This window comes from Nelusetta ayraudi, unplaced genomic scaffold, assembly GCF_046127955.1.
Source record: "Nelusetta ayraudi isolate G7.1 ecotype Tasmania unplaced genomic scaffold, CSIRO-AGI_Nayr_v1 ptg000236l, whole genome shotgun sequence".
NCBI lineage: Eukaryota > Metazoa > Chordata > Actinopteri > Tetraodontiformes > Monacanthidae > Nelusetta > Nelusetta ayraudi.
The window spans coordinates 132,051-147,500 of NW_027466285.1; the positions used below are offsets into that span (position 1 = coordinate 132,051).

The 15,450-nt window shown below is 57.3% G+C and overlaps 2 protein-coding genes across 4 annotated transcripts in view; one reads left to right on the forward strand and one right to left on the reverse strand.

Annotated features, from left to right (window-relative positions):
- Nucleotides 1-725: 725 nt before the first annotated feature.
- On the forward strand, nt 726-14,209 carry mapkbp1 (mitogen-activated protein kinase binding protein 1). Of its 3 annotated transcripts, none has more exons than XM_076016758.1 (30): nt 726-856; nt 2,137-2,228; nt 3,147-3,209; nt 3,314-3,371; nt 3,588-3,758; nt 3,862-3,999; nt 4,102-4,287; nt 4,739-4,756; nt 5,529-5,689; nt 5,763-5,976; nt 6,639-6,779; nt 6,889-7,085; nt 7,239-7,330; nt 8,045-8,170; nt 8,282-8,352; nt 8,483-8,607; nt 8,709-8,784; nt 8,893-9,004; nt 9,208-9,271; nt 9,432-9,560; nt 9,725-9,777; nt 9,906-9,937; nt 10,021-10,302; nt 10,380-10,492; nt 10,575-10,690; nt 10,779-10,937; nt 11,025-11,109; nt 11,543-12,492; nt 13,308-13,393; nt 13,494-14,209. In XM_076016758.1, the coding sequence occupies exons 1-30, from the start codon at nt 737-739 to the stop codon at nt 13,710-13,712; spliced, it is 4,449 nt and encodes a 1,482-aa protein (XP_075872873.1). In that variant the 5' UTR covers nt 726-736; the 3' UTR covers nt 13,713-14,209. The 3 variants fall into 3 exon arrangements, with proteins under 3 accessions (XP_075872873.1, XP_075872874.1, XP_075872875.1); XM_076016759.1 differs by having other exon boundaries at nt 10,024-10,302; XM_076016760.1 differs by lacking the exon at nt 4,739-4,756.
- A 132-nt stretch (nt 14,210-14,341) lies between these two features.
- The window catches only part of LOC142882187 (complement C1q tumor necrosis factor-related protein 3-like), a 2,674-nt gene continuing 1,565 nt past the window's right edge, over nt 14,342-15,450 (reverse strand). The window contains exons 7-9 of the mRNA XM_076016762.1: nt 15,322-15,384; nt 14,812-14,940; nt 14,342-14,667 (exon numbers count right to left, since the gene is read on the reverse strand). Coding sequence (XP_075872877.1) covers nt 14,387-14,667; nt 14,812-14,940; nt 15,322-15,384 — 473 coding nt within the window. The 3' untranslated portion in view covers nt 14,342-14,386. The remainder of the gene's footprint in view (nt 14,668-14,811; nt 14,941-15,321; nt 15,385-15,450) is intronic.

Genomic DNA, 15,450 nt, shown 5'->3' on the forward strand with positions numbered 1-15,450 from the left:
ATATATATGTGTATGTATATATGTGTATATATATATATGTGTATGTATATATGTATATATATATATATATATATATATTTATATTTATATACACATACATACATACATATATATGTGTATATATGTAAATGTGTGTGTGTATATATATGCATATATATATATATATATATATATATATATATATATATATATATATATATACACACATATATATATATATATGTGTATGTATATATATATATATATATATATATATATATATATATATATATATATATATATATATATAAATGCAATACCTCTCCCTGGTGGCTCATTCGAGCCTCAATACGTTCATCACAACTGATTCTTCAAACTAAACGGGGGTTGTTGTTTTTTTAGTGCTTTTATTGTGACACGCCGGCCGGAAACCCAGTGTGCAGCCACAGTCGCCCGTCCGTCCGTCAGTCAGTCCGGTCCAGGCCGCTCCAGGGACGCTCGTGTCTTCGCTGCAGCGGAGCCGTAAGATGCGGAGGAGGAGCAGCAGCAGCAGCAGCAGCGAAACCGGACCCCGTGACCCGGATCAAGCCCACAGCTTCAGCACCGCCGCGGTCCGCCGAACCCTCGGGCCCGGCTCCTCCGTCCCTCCGCGAACGGCATGACAGCTGCTGAGGCGGCGGCGGCGGCGGCGGCAGCGGGGAGCAACACGCAGCGCAACCGCTGAGAGGCGCAGCTAGCCCGGCAGCTACACGGCGCGATGGCCGCGGACGGAGGCGGAACCATCCGAAGCCGCATCAAGAACCTGCTGCGGTCCCCGTCCATCAAGCTGAGGAGGAGGAGCGGCGCCGCGCGCGCCAGAGAGGATCTAGGCGACAAGGTGCGTGCGCACACGCGGACGGACGGACGGACGGGCAGGCAGGCAGGCAGGCAGACAGACGGACAGACAGACGGACAGACAGACAGACAGTGTGAAAAACCTCCAACCTTTCACATCAGTTCAATGAATATCAGGTCACGTTTTAATATTTTACCTCTCCGGGATGATTCCAGCACCACACACACACACACACACACACACACACACACACACACACACACACTGCATGCCTGTATGTGTGTTCATGGTCAGTTTTCACCTCAGAGTCCTTTTAGGACCAGCCCAGGTCCAGGTCCAGGTCCAGGTCCAGATCCAGATCCTGGTCCTGGTCCTGATCCTGATGCTGATCCTGGTCCTGGTCCTGGTCCAAGTCCTGGACTCGGTGTACTAGTTTTCCGGATGTTTATGGAAAAACATTAAGTGGGACGGCTTGTGGGCGGAGCCTGTGGGTCCGGTTCCTCCGGTCCTATCGGCCGGGGAAGTTGTGCTCCCGCTCAGCAGCCAAGGATCAACCTGAGGGTCACAAACCCCCAAGCGGTCCACGGTACGACAGGCCCTGGTCACCTGTCTGTCAGCCACGTGTTGTCGTCGTCGCCCGAACCTCTGCTCAGACTTCAGTGTGGGTCAGAACTCACATCCATAATCTATCACTTCTCAGTCGCTTTGAGAGAAAAAAAGACTTTGTCTGGACTCCCCCCCTCCCCCCCCACATGCCTGAGGACAAAACACACACTGTGTGTGTGTGTGTGTGTGTGTGTGTGTGTGTGTGTGTGTGTGTGTGTGTGTGTGTGAGCAGTAATGAAGTCCAGTGAGGAACTCTGTCTGTCTGTGACTGTAGTCAGTGGAGCAGCGTGGCCCTGGCCCGAGGTTGTGTGTGTGTGTGTGTGTGTGTGTGTGTGTGTGTGTGTGTGTGTGTGTGTGTGTGTGTGTGTGTGTGTGTGTGTGTGTGTTGCCGCCGCCGCCGCTGCTGACGTTGCTCTTCCAGCCTTCCATTTTTGCAGTCGAGCTGCTCGGCTAATGAGCTGCTGAGTGGTCGGTGGGGGAGGGGTGCAGCGTTAGCCTAGCGCTTAGCACGCACAAGTTAACTGGCTCTGACTGGGCCAGTGCTACTGACTCATGTTCCCAAAGTCTCATGCTTGACTCATCACCGCCTGCCACAGCAAACAGGAAGTTAGCCAGACACTTCCCGCCAGCTAGTTACCTGGCTAGCTAGCCAGCCAGCTAGCGGTACCACCGACCCTTTGCTGACTGTGGACGTTGTCTGTCGTCTTGTCCTGCAGGTGACGTTGGAGAAGGTTCTGGGCATCACGGCGGCAGGGAACCGGGCGCTGGCATGCGACCACCGCAGCGGGCTGCTGGCCTATCCCGCCGGGTGAGCTGCTCTCTGATTGGCTGCTCTCATGGCCTGTTTGTGTCTGTGAAGGCCACACAGCAGACTCCCCAGTTTGTGTGTGTGTGTGTGTGTGAGTGAGAGAGTCCTGTGACATGATGAGATTACAGGATTAGAGCTCCCATCCATGCGTTGATACCCTCCACAAGACACATGGCTCAGGCTCCGCCCACTGCACCAAGTCACATGACCCCAATCAGGTGGAGGCGGAGCGTCGGTCGGCCGCCCCAAGGAATGGTGGGAATGTCCAGTTTATGGACCATAAGAGAGAGGGGTCAGTAGGTCACGGGGGGGTGGGGCTCACAGTGGGAGGAGCTCTGCCCCTCAACATTCTCGCGCTCTACGCTCCTGCCGACCTTTGACCCGTGTCTCTCGGAGAATTGTGGGAAATGTTGTTTCTCTTCTCCTGAGTCACATGATCACATCTTAACCAGCGATAGTGTTGTCACTTGTCTTGGTCTGATGGTAGAACACACACACACACACACACACACACACACACACACAGGATCTGGTTTGTGTTTCTCAGGTTGGACAAACTGAGTCACCAAACACACTCATTACACTGTTTATAGAGTGTGTGTGTGTGTGTGTGTGTGTGTGTGTGTGTGTGTGTGTGTGTGTGTGTTGGGGGAGTAGACACCAGTCCAACAGTATGTTAGCTTGTTGCTAACATGCTAACTGTAGTTTGTCCTGAGATACTCAGACATCCTGGTGGCCCGGGGGATGCACTGAATCTCTGTAAGCCCCTCCCACTCTGTGTTCCAATTGTTTATTTATTCGTTTCGTGGATCCATTTATCGATGGCACATTTATTATCCAGCCTGGGGAATCTGTCTGTGCCTGGCCGATCATAAGGACAACGCTATCGCTAGCAGCGCTAACAGCTGTGCTCTGCAGGTGCGTGGTCGTCCTGTTGAATCCCCGCAGAAACAAGCAGCAGCACATCTTCAACAGCTCCAGGTAAACATCACCCGCACACCAGTCAGTGTCCCCGGTACCTGCCAATCAACTGTGTGTGTGTGTGTGTGTGTGTGTGTGTGTGTGTGTGTGTGTGTGTGTTTCAGGAAGGCGATTACCACTCTGGCATTCTCACCAGATGGGAAGTACATTGTCACCGGAGAGGTGGGTGTGGTTTGTTGGGTCAGTGGGTGTGGTTTGTTGAGCAGGTGGGTGGGTGGGTGTGGTTTGCTGGGTTGGAGGGTGGGTGTAGTTTGCTGGGTGGGTGGATGCGTGTGGTATGTTGGGTGGGTGTGGTTAGTTTGGTGGGCGTGTCCCAGCAGTGTGGGGCTATGAGCGTGCTCAGTCGGCTGGCTGACTTCCTGCGTTCCCGTGTGGCAGAGCGGCCACATGCCGGCGGTGCGCCTGTGGGACGTGGCAGAGCGCCTCCAGGTGGCCGAGCTGCAGGAGCACAAGTACGGCGTGGCCTGCGTGACCTTCTCGCCCAACGGGAAGTACGTGGTGAGCGTGGGCTACCAGCACGACATGATGGTCAACGTGTGGAACTGGAAGGTGAGGCCACTCTGGTGTGTGTGTGTGTGTGTGTGTGTGTGTGTGTGTGTGTGTGTGTCTGACGCCCACTGTGTGCTTCATGTTGTGTGTCTGTGTGGAGCAGAAGAACGTGGTGGTGGCGGCCAACAAGGTGTCCAGCAAGGTGACGGCCGTCTCCTTCTCCGACGACAGCTCCTACTTTGTGACCGCCGGGAACCGCCACGTCAAGTTCTGGTACCTGGACCACGACAAGACCTCCAAGGTTCCCGCCGACCCGCCGCCCGACCGCAGCTCAGGACCGCACCCCCCCCCCTCCCCCCACCCACCGGCTGACTGCTTTTCTCCTGTGTGTGGTTTGGAGCAGCAGGTGGGCGCCACCGTGCCGCTGCTGGGCCGCTCGGGCCTGCTGGGAGAACTCAGGAACAACTTCTTCAGCGACGTGGCGTGCGGCCGCGGGCGCCACTCAGCCTCCACCTTCTGCATCACCTCCTCCGGCCTGCTGTGCGAGTTCAATGACCGTCGCCTGCTCGAGAAGTGGGTGGAGCTCCGGGTGAGTGAGTGAGTGTGTGTGTGTGTGTGTTGGGTGGGGGGGTGACGGATACTGGCGGGGTTTAGCATTGTAACACCTAGCAGCAGCAGCAGCAGCAGCAGCAGCAGCAGCAGCAGCGCTTGCTCAGCAACACGGCCGCCCTCTGAAGGCTCTGTGCTGAGCTAGCACTTTTTGTTTTTAGCACGATGCTAACTGGTACGCCTGCTAGCGTAGTGCCGGGGAGACAAACGAGGAAATAAATGAAATGTGTCTTTTCTGACTCACGCCTGAGTTCTGTCAGGTCCAAATAGGATGACATCACTGGTGGGTGTGGTCACAGGTAAAAAATCTGCTGTTGTTTTCAATGGTCTAATACAGGGGTGTTTTGACAATGGATGACCCCCGGGCCATAGCTTTCCCATGCCTGGTCTAATACAAAGTTCCTCTGCTTCCTCCCTCACTTCCTGTGCAGACCGTTGACTCCACCTTCGTAAGTTGCCCAACCCACCTCCCCCTCCCATTCAGTCAGTTCAGCCCGTGGCGTCTGTAGACCACCGCTAGCTAGCTGAAACTAGCTAGCGGTGGTCTACCTGGAGGCTTATCTCCTCACCAGTAATGTCTAGGAGGTATTGCTTCTAAAAACCCAGCCGTGCTATGAAGCTACATAGCACCTCTTTCCAACACCCAAATGGAATGGTGGCTAGCTAGCTGCTAGCTTTGAAAGAAGTGGGATCATTTCATTGTTTTCACTTTGAAACGAGAGACAGGTCCTCACTGGCTGCACTGACCGACTCTGACACGCCCACTCCAACGCTGTCATTCATTGGTTGGTTTCAGAGCACCTACTTGTCACTCATAACAGACACGTCATCTTCCTTCATCAGCAGCACCAATCACAGAGTAGCCTGGATGCACTGCCACACTTCCTGTTAGCTCGTCTTTGCCGCCGCCGCCGCCGTTCATAAACCCACATTCCTGTCACCTTTTCTGATGATTCTGATGAAGTGTAAAAAAGTGCCAAACCACCACCACCACCACAACATCAACAACACGGTGACACACCAAGCAGCAGCAGCAGCAGCAGCAGCAGCAGCAGCAGCAGCAGCAGCAGCAGCAGCAGCAGAGTCCAGGCAGCATCAAACATCCTCATCTTCCCGTGTCCTCATAAAGCAGCTGGTACCAACCGTCCAGCCGTCCTCACCTGCCTGGGATGTGTGTTTCTGTGTGTGTGTGTGTGTGTGTGTGTGTGTGTGTGTTTCCAGACCTCCCAGGCCACCTGCCTCTCCGTCACCGACCGCTTCATCTTCTGTGGCTGCTCCGACGGGATGGTCCGAGCCTTCAGCCCCGCCAACCTCCACTTCCTGTGCACCATGCCCCGCCCACACTGCTTGGGCGTCGACGTGGCCACCATGTCGGAGGCCGGGTGAGCGAGAGGCATTTGGAAGGGGGGCGGGGCCCAGAGCGCCTGATTGACAGCTCCCTTCCTCCCTCTGCAGTCAGCTGTTCTCCAGCCGGCCGGAGGCGCGCTACCCCGACACGGTGGCGGTAACCTTTGACCCCACCAACCACTGGCTCTCCTGCATCTACAATGACCACAGCGTGTATGTGTGGGACGTGCGCGACCTGTGCGACCCCGGCGGGGCCGCCGGCCGGCGGGCCGGGAAGCTGTACTCGGCGCTGTACCACTCCTCCTGTGTCTGGAGCCTGGAGGTGAGCGAGTCACACGCTACTTCAGGGGTGGGCAACCTCTGACTGGTGGGCCACAGGGGGTCCTAAAATTCAACAGAGGAAGGGGGGGGGGGGGGGGGCGGCAGATGGACAAATGTATCATGGGATATGCAGAAAACATGTTGTGTTGATGTCTTTGAAGCCCCGCGGTATTGAGAAACACTGCAAACCCTGGAAACACTGAAAACCTAGCCTAGCTTAGCTTAGCTTAGCATTGTGGAAACCCAGCTCGGCTGCTTCCTGTCCTCAGTCCACGGTAACGCTTAACCTAAGGGGCACCACTCCACTGGCGCTACCCGGTTGTGTTCCGGCTGCGACTTGGTACCGGCTCAGCCAGGTGGGGCCTACCGCTGCAAGCCCCGCCCACATTTATTATGCCTTCCGTGTCGCCTATTCATGGGTTTTAATTTTTGTCCTCAACCGTGTTTTTGATTGATCCTTGCGGTCACGATACGCTCACAGTCGTCAAACATGACCGTTGTCCCGTTGCCCACCGGCCGAATGGAGGCCGCCTCCCTCCATTTGCCCACCAGGGGGCCGGTACTCTGGATGTGGTGGTCCTTGATTCTCAGGCAGTCACTCAGTAGGTTTTTTTTTCACCGCGCGTCGCTCCGACCGAACCGACGACAAACTGTCTTCCTCAGGTGTACCCGGAAAGGGGTGGGGCCAGCAGAGGAACTGGGCGGGGATGCCCCGCCCCCGGCTCCTTCCTCACCTGCTCCTCGGACAGCACCATCCGGCTGTGGAACACCGAGGGACACGGCAGCAGGAACATCCTGAGCCACGTACGAGAGCCTACGAGCATCTGGGTGGAAACGCCTCAACCCCTCCCCCTGCTCCACCCCCCACCCCACCCACACACACTCAACCTGCCATGACCTCTGACCCCCGCAGGACCTGTACAAGGTCATCTATGTGGACGACAATGTCGCCGGCCTCCTGGATGGCGAGGACGCCACCCCGGTGGCCGGGGCCGGCGCGGACAAGGCGTGGCCACCGGAGGCCGACCAGAGCCGGGTGGGCATTAGGACCCTGAGGGTCAGCCCCGACGGACGCCACCTGGCCTCCGGAGACCGAGTGGGCGTCCTGAGGTGAGGGCGGGGCGGGGCCTGAGTGGGTCACATGGTTGCCCTTCCCCCAGTTGACTGGCTGTGGCATAACTCCGCCCATCCCCTGTGTGTGTGTGTGTGTGTGTGTGTGTGTGTGTGTGTGTCTGTGTGTGTGTGTGTGTGTGTGTGTGTCAGGATCCATGACCTGGACACTATGGAGGAGGTGATGAACGTCCAGGCTCATGACTCAGAGATCCTGTGTTTGGAGTTCTCCAAGCCCGACACCGGTGAGAGCCTCCGTCGCCCCCTGCTGGTCAGAGCAGCGCCCAGACGCAGCCTGCAGTAACACACAGCTAGCAGAGTGAACAGAGTGAACACTGCCCGTGGCTCTGTCTCGCTCTCTCTGTCTCGCTCTCTCACACACACACACACACACACACACACACACACACACACACACACACACACACACATGGCAGTAAAACTGCTGTAAAATGGAACAACAATGAGAAACATTTCACCCCAGGAAGTGACAGCAGGAATGCTGACTTACTCACACACTCACACACACACACACACACACACACACACACACACACACACACACACACTGCCTCTCTCTCTCTCTCTGCCTGTGTCTCTTGCTCTCTCACACACACACTCTTCCTACGTGTCTCTCTCACACACACACACACACACACGTCTACATGACGCTAGCTTGTGCTTTGGTCCAAAGTGCAGCGAGGCGACACCAGCTCAGCACTTCCTGTTTGATCCTGTCAAAAGAAAAGAAAGTCTTGTGTTAGTCTACAGCAACACACACACACACACACACACACACACACACACACACACACACAGCCACTGACTTTACGAGCTGCACCTGAACACCTTCTGCCAGGATGAGCAAGAAGCTGAAATGTGTGTGTGTGTGTGTGTGTGTGTGTGTGTGTGTGTGTGTGTGTGTGTGTGTGTGTGTGTGTGTGTCCTGGCCTCGCCAGGCCTCCAGCTGTTAGCCACGGCCAGTCGGGACCGGCTGATCCACGTTCTGGACGCTGGGCGGGACTACAGCCTGGTGCAGACTCTGGACGAGCACTCGTCCTCCATCACCGCCGTGCGATTCACCGGTCAGTGCCCGTGTGAGCGGTGACATCACCACGTGACATCACCACGTGACATCGCCGCGTTGCTCTTCCCCTCCACTCTGACCTTTGCCCCGCCTGCTTCTTGTCTCTCAGCCAATGAGGGGAAGGTGCGACTGATCAGCTGTGGCGCCGACAAGAGCGTCTACTTCCGCACGGCCCAGCAGGTTGGCTCCGCCCCCTCACTGCCTTCTCCTCCAGCAATTGGTCCCTTCTTAAGAGCCGCTGTTTCTCTTCTTCTTCTTCTTCTTCTTCTTCTTCTTCTTCTTCTTCTTCCTCCTCTGCCACCATGGCCAGACGGAGGAGGAGGGGCTACAGTTCACGCGGACGCACCACGTGGCGAGGAAGACCACGCTGTACGACATGGACGTGGAGCCCAGCAGGAAGTTCGCTGCTGTGGGCTGCCAGGATCGCAGTATTAGGTGTGTGTGTGTGTGTGTGTGTGTGTGTGTGTGTGTGTGTGTGTGTGTGTGTGTGTGTGTTGTGTGAGCTCGCCGGCTGATGATGTTTCCTTCTCCTGCAGGATCTTCAACATCTCCAATGGGAAGCAGAAGAAGGTCTACAGAGGTTCCCAGGGTGAAGATGGCACCCTCATCAAGGTACAGCGCCCCCTGGAGGTGTCAGCTCAGGCGTGGTGGGTGTGGCTAGAAGTGCGCTCTGATGTTGACGACACCCTCCTCTCCCTCCGCCTCCTCTGGGCTCCTCAGGTCCAGATCGATCCCTCAGGGCTTTACATCGCCACCTCCTGTTCAGACAAGAACATCAGCATATTTGACTTCTACTCCGGAGAGTGTGTGGCCACCATGTTCGGACACTCCGGTCAGTGTGTGTGTGTGTGTGTGTGTGTGTGTGTGTGTGTGTGTGTGTGTGTGTGTGTGTGTGTGTGTCCTGGTTCTCATCAGTCCTGTTTTTTAGCTTTACGCAAGCACACCTGTCACACTGTGTGTGTGTGTGTGTGTGTGTGTGTGTGTGTGTGTGTGTGTGTGTGTGTGTGTGTGTGTGTGTGTGTCTCTCTCTCTCAGAGATTGTAACCGGACTGAAGTTCAGTAGCGACTGCAGACACCTGATCACAGTCTCTGGGGACAGGTACGTCGCACCTTGATGACATCACTGACAGGTTCTGTTGGTTACATTCAGCCTTAATGTTTGTGTGTGTGTGTGTGTGTGTGTGTGTGTGTGTGTGTGTGTGTGTGTGTGTGTGTGTGTGTGTGTGTGTGTGTGTGTGTGTGTGTGCGCGCCCATGCAGTTGTGTCTTTGTGTGGCGTCTCTGTCCTGAGTTGACCATCAGGATGAGGCAGCGGCTCGCTGACCTTCGACCTGCCGCCACTGTGAACTCCCAGCATGCACCTCAGCAGCAGGAGGCAGTGACTCTCAGGTAGGACTCAGGGGAACAGTCTGCAGTGACTCGCAACGAATCAGTGATTCATTCAAGCTGTTGAGCTTTAATGATGTGTGTGTGTGTGTGTGTGTGTGTGTGTGTGTGTGTGTGTGTGTGTGTGTGTGTGTGTGTGTGTGTGTGTGTGTGTGTGTGTGCTGCAGGGAGGTGTCCTCTGACAGCGACAAGGAGGAGGAGGAGGAGGGGGAGGAGCCAGGTGAGTTGCCATGGCGACAGGTTGTGTGTGTGTGTGTGTGTGTGTGTGTGTGTGTGTGTGTGTGTGTGTGTGTCTAACTGGTTTGCCTGCGCTGTGTTTTCTTGCTTGCGGCCTCTGGGGGGCGCCAGAGGAGCTGTTCAGCAGCTGGGACAGGACGAAGGTGAGTGGTTAGGCTCCGCCCTCTGGAGGCTCTGCCCACCGGAAGCTCCACCCACCGCTGACAGCTCGGTCGTGTCTCGCCAGCAGGTGGCACCGGGGGGGCGGACCCCTCGCCGCCGCTGGTCCCGGCAGGAGGGGGGCAGGGGCGGGGCCCTGGACGGCCCCCTACCCGCCCCCACCCTGATGGCCAAGTCCATGCTGGACCTGCGGATGCTGGACTCCTTCCAGGAGGGGGCGGAGCCAGAGGAGCAGGGGGTGCTGGGAGATGCCCCGCCACGCCCTGCCGCGTGGGCGGGACTCTCCAGGGCCAATCAGGAGCTGGGCAGCACCGTCAGCCTGCAGGTCACCACCAACACCACGCCGTGGGTGAGTCACCTGACCGGGGGCGGCGGGTTCCTGGTACGTCAGTCCTCTGATTGGTTGCACTTCGTCGTCCACCCCAGACCAATCACAGGCCGGACTTCATCCAGCTGTCCAATCAGAGCCCGGATGCGGAAGAGGAGCGAGTGTTGTACGCCGACCAATGGGAGGATAGCAGAGTCAGCCTCTTGGACAGGTAGGACACGCCCACCCCCTCACCCTGGCCACCACTCTGGCTGGGACGTGGCCCCACCCCGCTAAGCCCCGCCCACTCTCAGTGTGTTCCAGGTGAAGGGGGCGTGTCCTGCTGCCGGCAAGGGCCCTGCAGACAAACCCAGCCCGGACAGCGGCTGCTCGCTGGGATCCAGTCTGGCCAGTCCTGTTCGACCAAGGGGTGAGTCCTGACCCTGGCCACGCCCCCTCCTCATGACCCCGCCCCCCGCCCCAGCCACTCTTTCTGATGTTCTGATGTCTGGTCTCAGAGACTGCCCCCTGTGGACACGGACATTCCTCTGAGCAGGAGGAGGAGGAGGAGGAGGAGGAGGAGGGGGCGGGGCTTCCTCAGCCCATCCCTCAGACTCCGGACCAGGAGTCCTTCCTCAAGCAGCACTTTGTCACACTAGCGGAGCTCTGCTCAACAGGTGAGAGACTCAGAGGCCACCGCCTGGCCACCACAGCTCCTCCCCACAGAACGCCATCATGTGACCACCTGACCTGTGTGTCTACAGGAAGTCCCAGCAGGACGTCCCACAGCTCCAGCGAGAGCCTCAGCATCTCCTCCAGGTTCCTGTCCTGTCAGAGCTCGGCAGCCAGGTGAGACTGGTTCTCCTGCTGGTTCTCCTGCTGCTTCTCCTGCTGCTTCCCCTTTAGGTTCTTCTGCTGGTTCTCCTGCAGGTTCTTGTTATGGTTCTCCTGCTGGTTTTCCTGGTTCTCCTACAGGTTCTTCTCCTGGTTCTCCTGCTGGTTCTTCTGCTGGCTTTCCTGGTTCTTCTGCAGGTTCTTCTCCTGGTTCTCCTGCTGGTTCTGCTGGTTTTCCTGGTTCTCCTGCAGGTTCTTCTCCTGTTCTCCTTCAGGTTCTCCTGCTGGTTCTCCTTTAGGTTCTCCCGCACGTTCTCCTGCACGTTCTCCTGCACGTCCTGCTGGTTCTGCTCCCAGAACTCCTGCTGGTTCTCCCACTGGTTCCCCTACTGGTTCTCCTTCTGGTTCTCCTTCTGGTTCCTGTTTCTAACTTGCTGCTCTCTTTCAGTCGTGGTGGAGGAGGAGCTAAGAGCGTGGAGGTGAAGGCCCGCCCTCTGGTCTCAGAAGTTCGCCCTCTGAACCAGAATCAGGACCAGGACCAGGAGAGGGCGGTGTCAAGGTGCCAGGACCTGGTCCCGCAGCAGACCGATCAGACCAAGCTGGACCGGACGGCGCCCCCTCTGGTGGTGGAGGGGGAGGAGGAGCGTGTTGGGAAGTGTTGGGACCAGCGCCCTTCCCCCTTAAGGAAGACCCAGGGGGGGCGGGGCCAGGGGCCGGTGGGCGTGGCCACTGCCTTGCCCGGGCTGCGGAAGGCCCGGTCGGTGCAGAGTCTTCCGACGGGTTCGGGAAGTGACCTCGGAGCTGACCCCTCCCCCACCCCCCCGCAGCCCCTGGGCCCACAGCGGCCCACCACCCTCCCCTCCTCCCCCAGGAGGCCCCCGTCTCTGGCCCCCCCGCCGTCTCTGGCCCCCCCGCCTCTGGCCCCGCCGCCTCTGCGGCCCAGCTCTGCCCCCCTTAAGTCCCCCCAGCAGGGGGCGCCCTCGCCCTCCTACATGAGCCCCACGGCGAGCTCCATGGCCAAGGTGAGCCGCTGCTCCTCGCTGAGCGACGGCCTCCACCTGGAGCCCCCCGAGGAGTCCCCGCTGACGTCATCGCCCTCCCTCTGTGCCCCGCCCCCCCACGCTGCCGTGCTCCCCGTGGTCGCCCCTTCCCCCTCCTGCCCACCCGTGGCCCAGCCCCCCCGTGGCCTCCAGGCCCGAGTGGTGGGGGGGGCCACCGGGGGGCCGCTGCCCGACAAGCCCTCCCTGGCCTCCTTCGCGCCCTCGGCCGGGTCCCGCCCCCCCGCAGCCCCGGCCCCGCCCCAGCCCCAGCCTCAGCAGCAGGACCAATCAGGGGTGGAGGTGGCTCCACCGCCTCCTCCTCACTCCTCCTCCACCCCCCTCCTGTCGCCCGCTCCAGGTGAGAACTGCCTCCCCCTCGCCCGCCCCCTCTCACCTCCTCTGCTACACACTCCAACAAATCTCTCTCTCTCTCTCTCTCTTGTTCTCTCTCTCTTTCTTTGTCTCTCTCCCTCTCTCTCTCTCTCTTTCTGTCACTCTCTCTCTCTCTCTCTTGTTCTCTCTCTCCCCTCTCTCTCTTTCTCTTGTTCTCTCTCTCCCTCTCTCTCTCTCTTTCTGTCACTCTCTCTCTCTTTCTGTCACTCTCTCTCTCTCTCTCCTCTCTCTCTCTCTCTCCTCTCTCTCTCTCTCTCTCTCTCTCTCTTTCTCTTGTTCTCTCTCTCTCTCTCTCTCTCTCACACTCTCTCTCTCTCCCCTCTCTCTCTCTTTCTCTTGTTCTCTCTCTCCCTCTCTCTCTCTCTCTCTCTCTCTCTCTCTCTCTCATACTCTCTCTCTCTCTTTCCCCTCCCTCTCTCTCTCTCTCTCACTCTCTCTCTCTCACTCTCTCTCATACTCTCTCTCTCTCTTGTTCCCTCTCTCTCTCTCTCTCTCTCTCTCTCTCTCTCCCCCTCCCTCTCTCTCTCTCTTTCCCCTCCCTCTCTCTCTCTCTCTCTCTCTCTCTCTCTCTCTCTCATACTCTCTCTCTCTCTTTCCCCTCCCTCTCTCTCTCTCTCTCACTCTCTCTCTCTCACTCTCTCTCATACTCTCTCTCTCTCTTGTTCCCTCTCTCTCTCTCTCTCTCTCTCTCTCTCTTTCCCCTCCCTCTCTCTCTCTCTCTCTCTCTCTCTCTCTCTCTCTCTCTCTCTCTCTCTCTCTCTCTCTGTCTCTCTGCCTCAGACCAGCCATTCAGTGTGGAGGCCTGCCGGGCTCTGACCAATGAGCTGCAGAGCTGCTTCCGGAGAGCCACCCACCTGTTCAGGAGGGTAAGTCTGAATCAATGACATCATCGGTGACATCATCGGTGACATCATTGGTGACATCACAACCCTCACCCGCACCTCTCTCTTGCTTTCTCCACCACAGGTGAGCGGCTCTTCCCTGGATGACTCCACCCACCACGACCAGCACCAGATGGCCGTCGTCCTATCAGAAGCCTTCCAGGCCATGAGGGCGGAGCTTGACAGCCTGCCCCTGGGGGGGGTGGGCGGAGTCAGCGAGGCCAAGACGGCGGCGCTGCTGGAGGAGTACTCACTGCTGCTGCTGCAGGCCGTCAGCAGACGGCTCAACAGCCAGCAGCTATGAGGCTCCGCCCCCTGGTCCTGGTCCTGGTCCTGGTCCTGGTCCCACCAGACTTTGACTTTTAAAGGTGTCGGGTATTTTTTTAGGAAACTTTGTATCGACCGATTTTCAGGCGTTTTTTTTTAGACGTTTCTCTTCTCCGTTTCTCTTCATTCCTGGAACTGAGATTTTTTCCCCTGAACTTTATTGTTCTGGCTCGCGTCGACAGCACCTGTTTCAATTGCTATTTATTTCTTATCACAGATGAAGGAAGATATTTTTTGACGCTGCCGTCAGATCCTCGTTGCTAGACTGATGTTTTTTAAAAGTGTGTTTCGTTTTATTTGTTTTTTTCTTCAGGGGCGGGGTCTTATTTGTCGACAGCCAATTGGCTCGTGAAGTTTTTTTTTTAATTCCTTTTTAAAAAACAAAACAAAAAGAACTGAAGGCTCACTGGACCACTGACACACACAAGCACATTCCAGTGAGGTCGAAGCAGAGGAACTGACACTGAACACTGATATTTAAAATAAAAACATCCACTCGGTGCGTTGTCGTATCGTCACTCCTCGATTTCTTTTCAATCAGACAATTAAAAATAAACAACATGGTTTCGCTTTAAACGTCGGCCACGCCGTCCTGGAGGCGCAGGACGTCGACCGGAGGTCACAGAGGTCAAAGTGGGCGGGGCCCACTCGTCAGAGGCGGAAGAGCAGGAAGCCGCAGAAGAGGCTGAAGTTGCGCGAGTCGTCGTAGAGGCGGTAGGAGGCGGGCAGCGCCAGCCGCACGCCGTCGCCCCGCTGCAGCTGCAGCACCACGCCGGCCGACAGCGAGGCGTAGCCGCCGTGGGCGTTCAGCCCCAGGCTGAACACCACCCGCTGCTCGTTCCTGTACAGGTAAACACCTGTGTAGCCCTTCAGGTAGTCGGCGGCCGTGAAGCTGAAGAAGTAGAAGCCCGACAGCGGAGCCCTGAACACACCTGGACACGAGGGAGGGGGAGGGATGGAGGGGGAGGGAGGGTGAGGGAGGATGGGTGGAGAGATGGAGGGAGACGCCTGCTGACCCGAGCGACCAATCAGACGGCAGCGGGCGGCGCCCAACCCAGCCGTGCCGACGGACTCACCTGTGCTTTGGTTGTAGGCGTCGCCCGTGTTGGCGAAGGTCTTGGAGAAGACCAGCGTGGTCTCCTGGTCAAAGGGGCCCACGGAGCCCGAGTCACTCAGACCAGCCGAGAAAGCCACCTGCTGGTCAACTGGAGGAACCACAAGCAGGGTGGTGAGAGAAGGGGCGTGTCGTCCCATGTTGTGTTGCTGCGCTGTGGCATCGCTAGTAGTACTGCTACTGGTACCGGCAATGGTACTGGTACTAGCACTATCAGTAGCACTGGCGCTGGGTACTGGTACTGGCACTGATACTAGTACTGGCACTCGCACTCGTGCTGGCACTGGTATTAGTACTGGCACGACTACCAGCACTGTTACTGGTACTGGTACTGGTACAAGAACTGTCAGTAGCGCTGGCGCTGGTACTGGTACTGGTACTAGCACTGATACTAGTACTGGTACTGGCACTGGCAGTGTGTCGTGTTGTGTTGCGCAGTGTTGCATTGTGTCGTGTTGTGAGGAGACCTCACCGGAGCCAAGGTCATTCAGCCTCTGCAGACGACCTTCAGCTTGGCCCAGTCGGAGGCTCAGCGCTGGAAGACAGGAAGTCGAGAGCTTGAGACAGGAAGTTGAGAGCTCAGACCGGACCGGTGCTGCAG

Bases quoted from the DNA above. Each gene is read 5' to 3' on its own strand.
- mapkbp1 (XM_076016758.1), top strand. From the start codon at position 737: ATGGCCGCGGACGGAGGCGGAACCATCCGAAGCCGCATCAAGAACCTG. The intron at 9,778-9,905 runs GTGAGTTGCCAT...GGGGGGCGCCAG, and splicing joins GGAGGAGGGGGAGGAGCCAG to AGGAGCTGTTCAGCAGCTGG. The intron at 9,938-10,020 runs GTGAGTGGTTAG...GTGTCTCGCCAG, and splicing joins GCAGCTGGGACAGGACGAAG to CAGGTGGCACCGGGGGGGCG.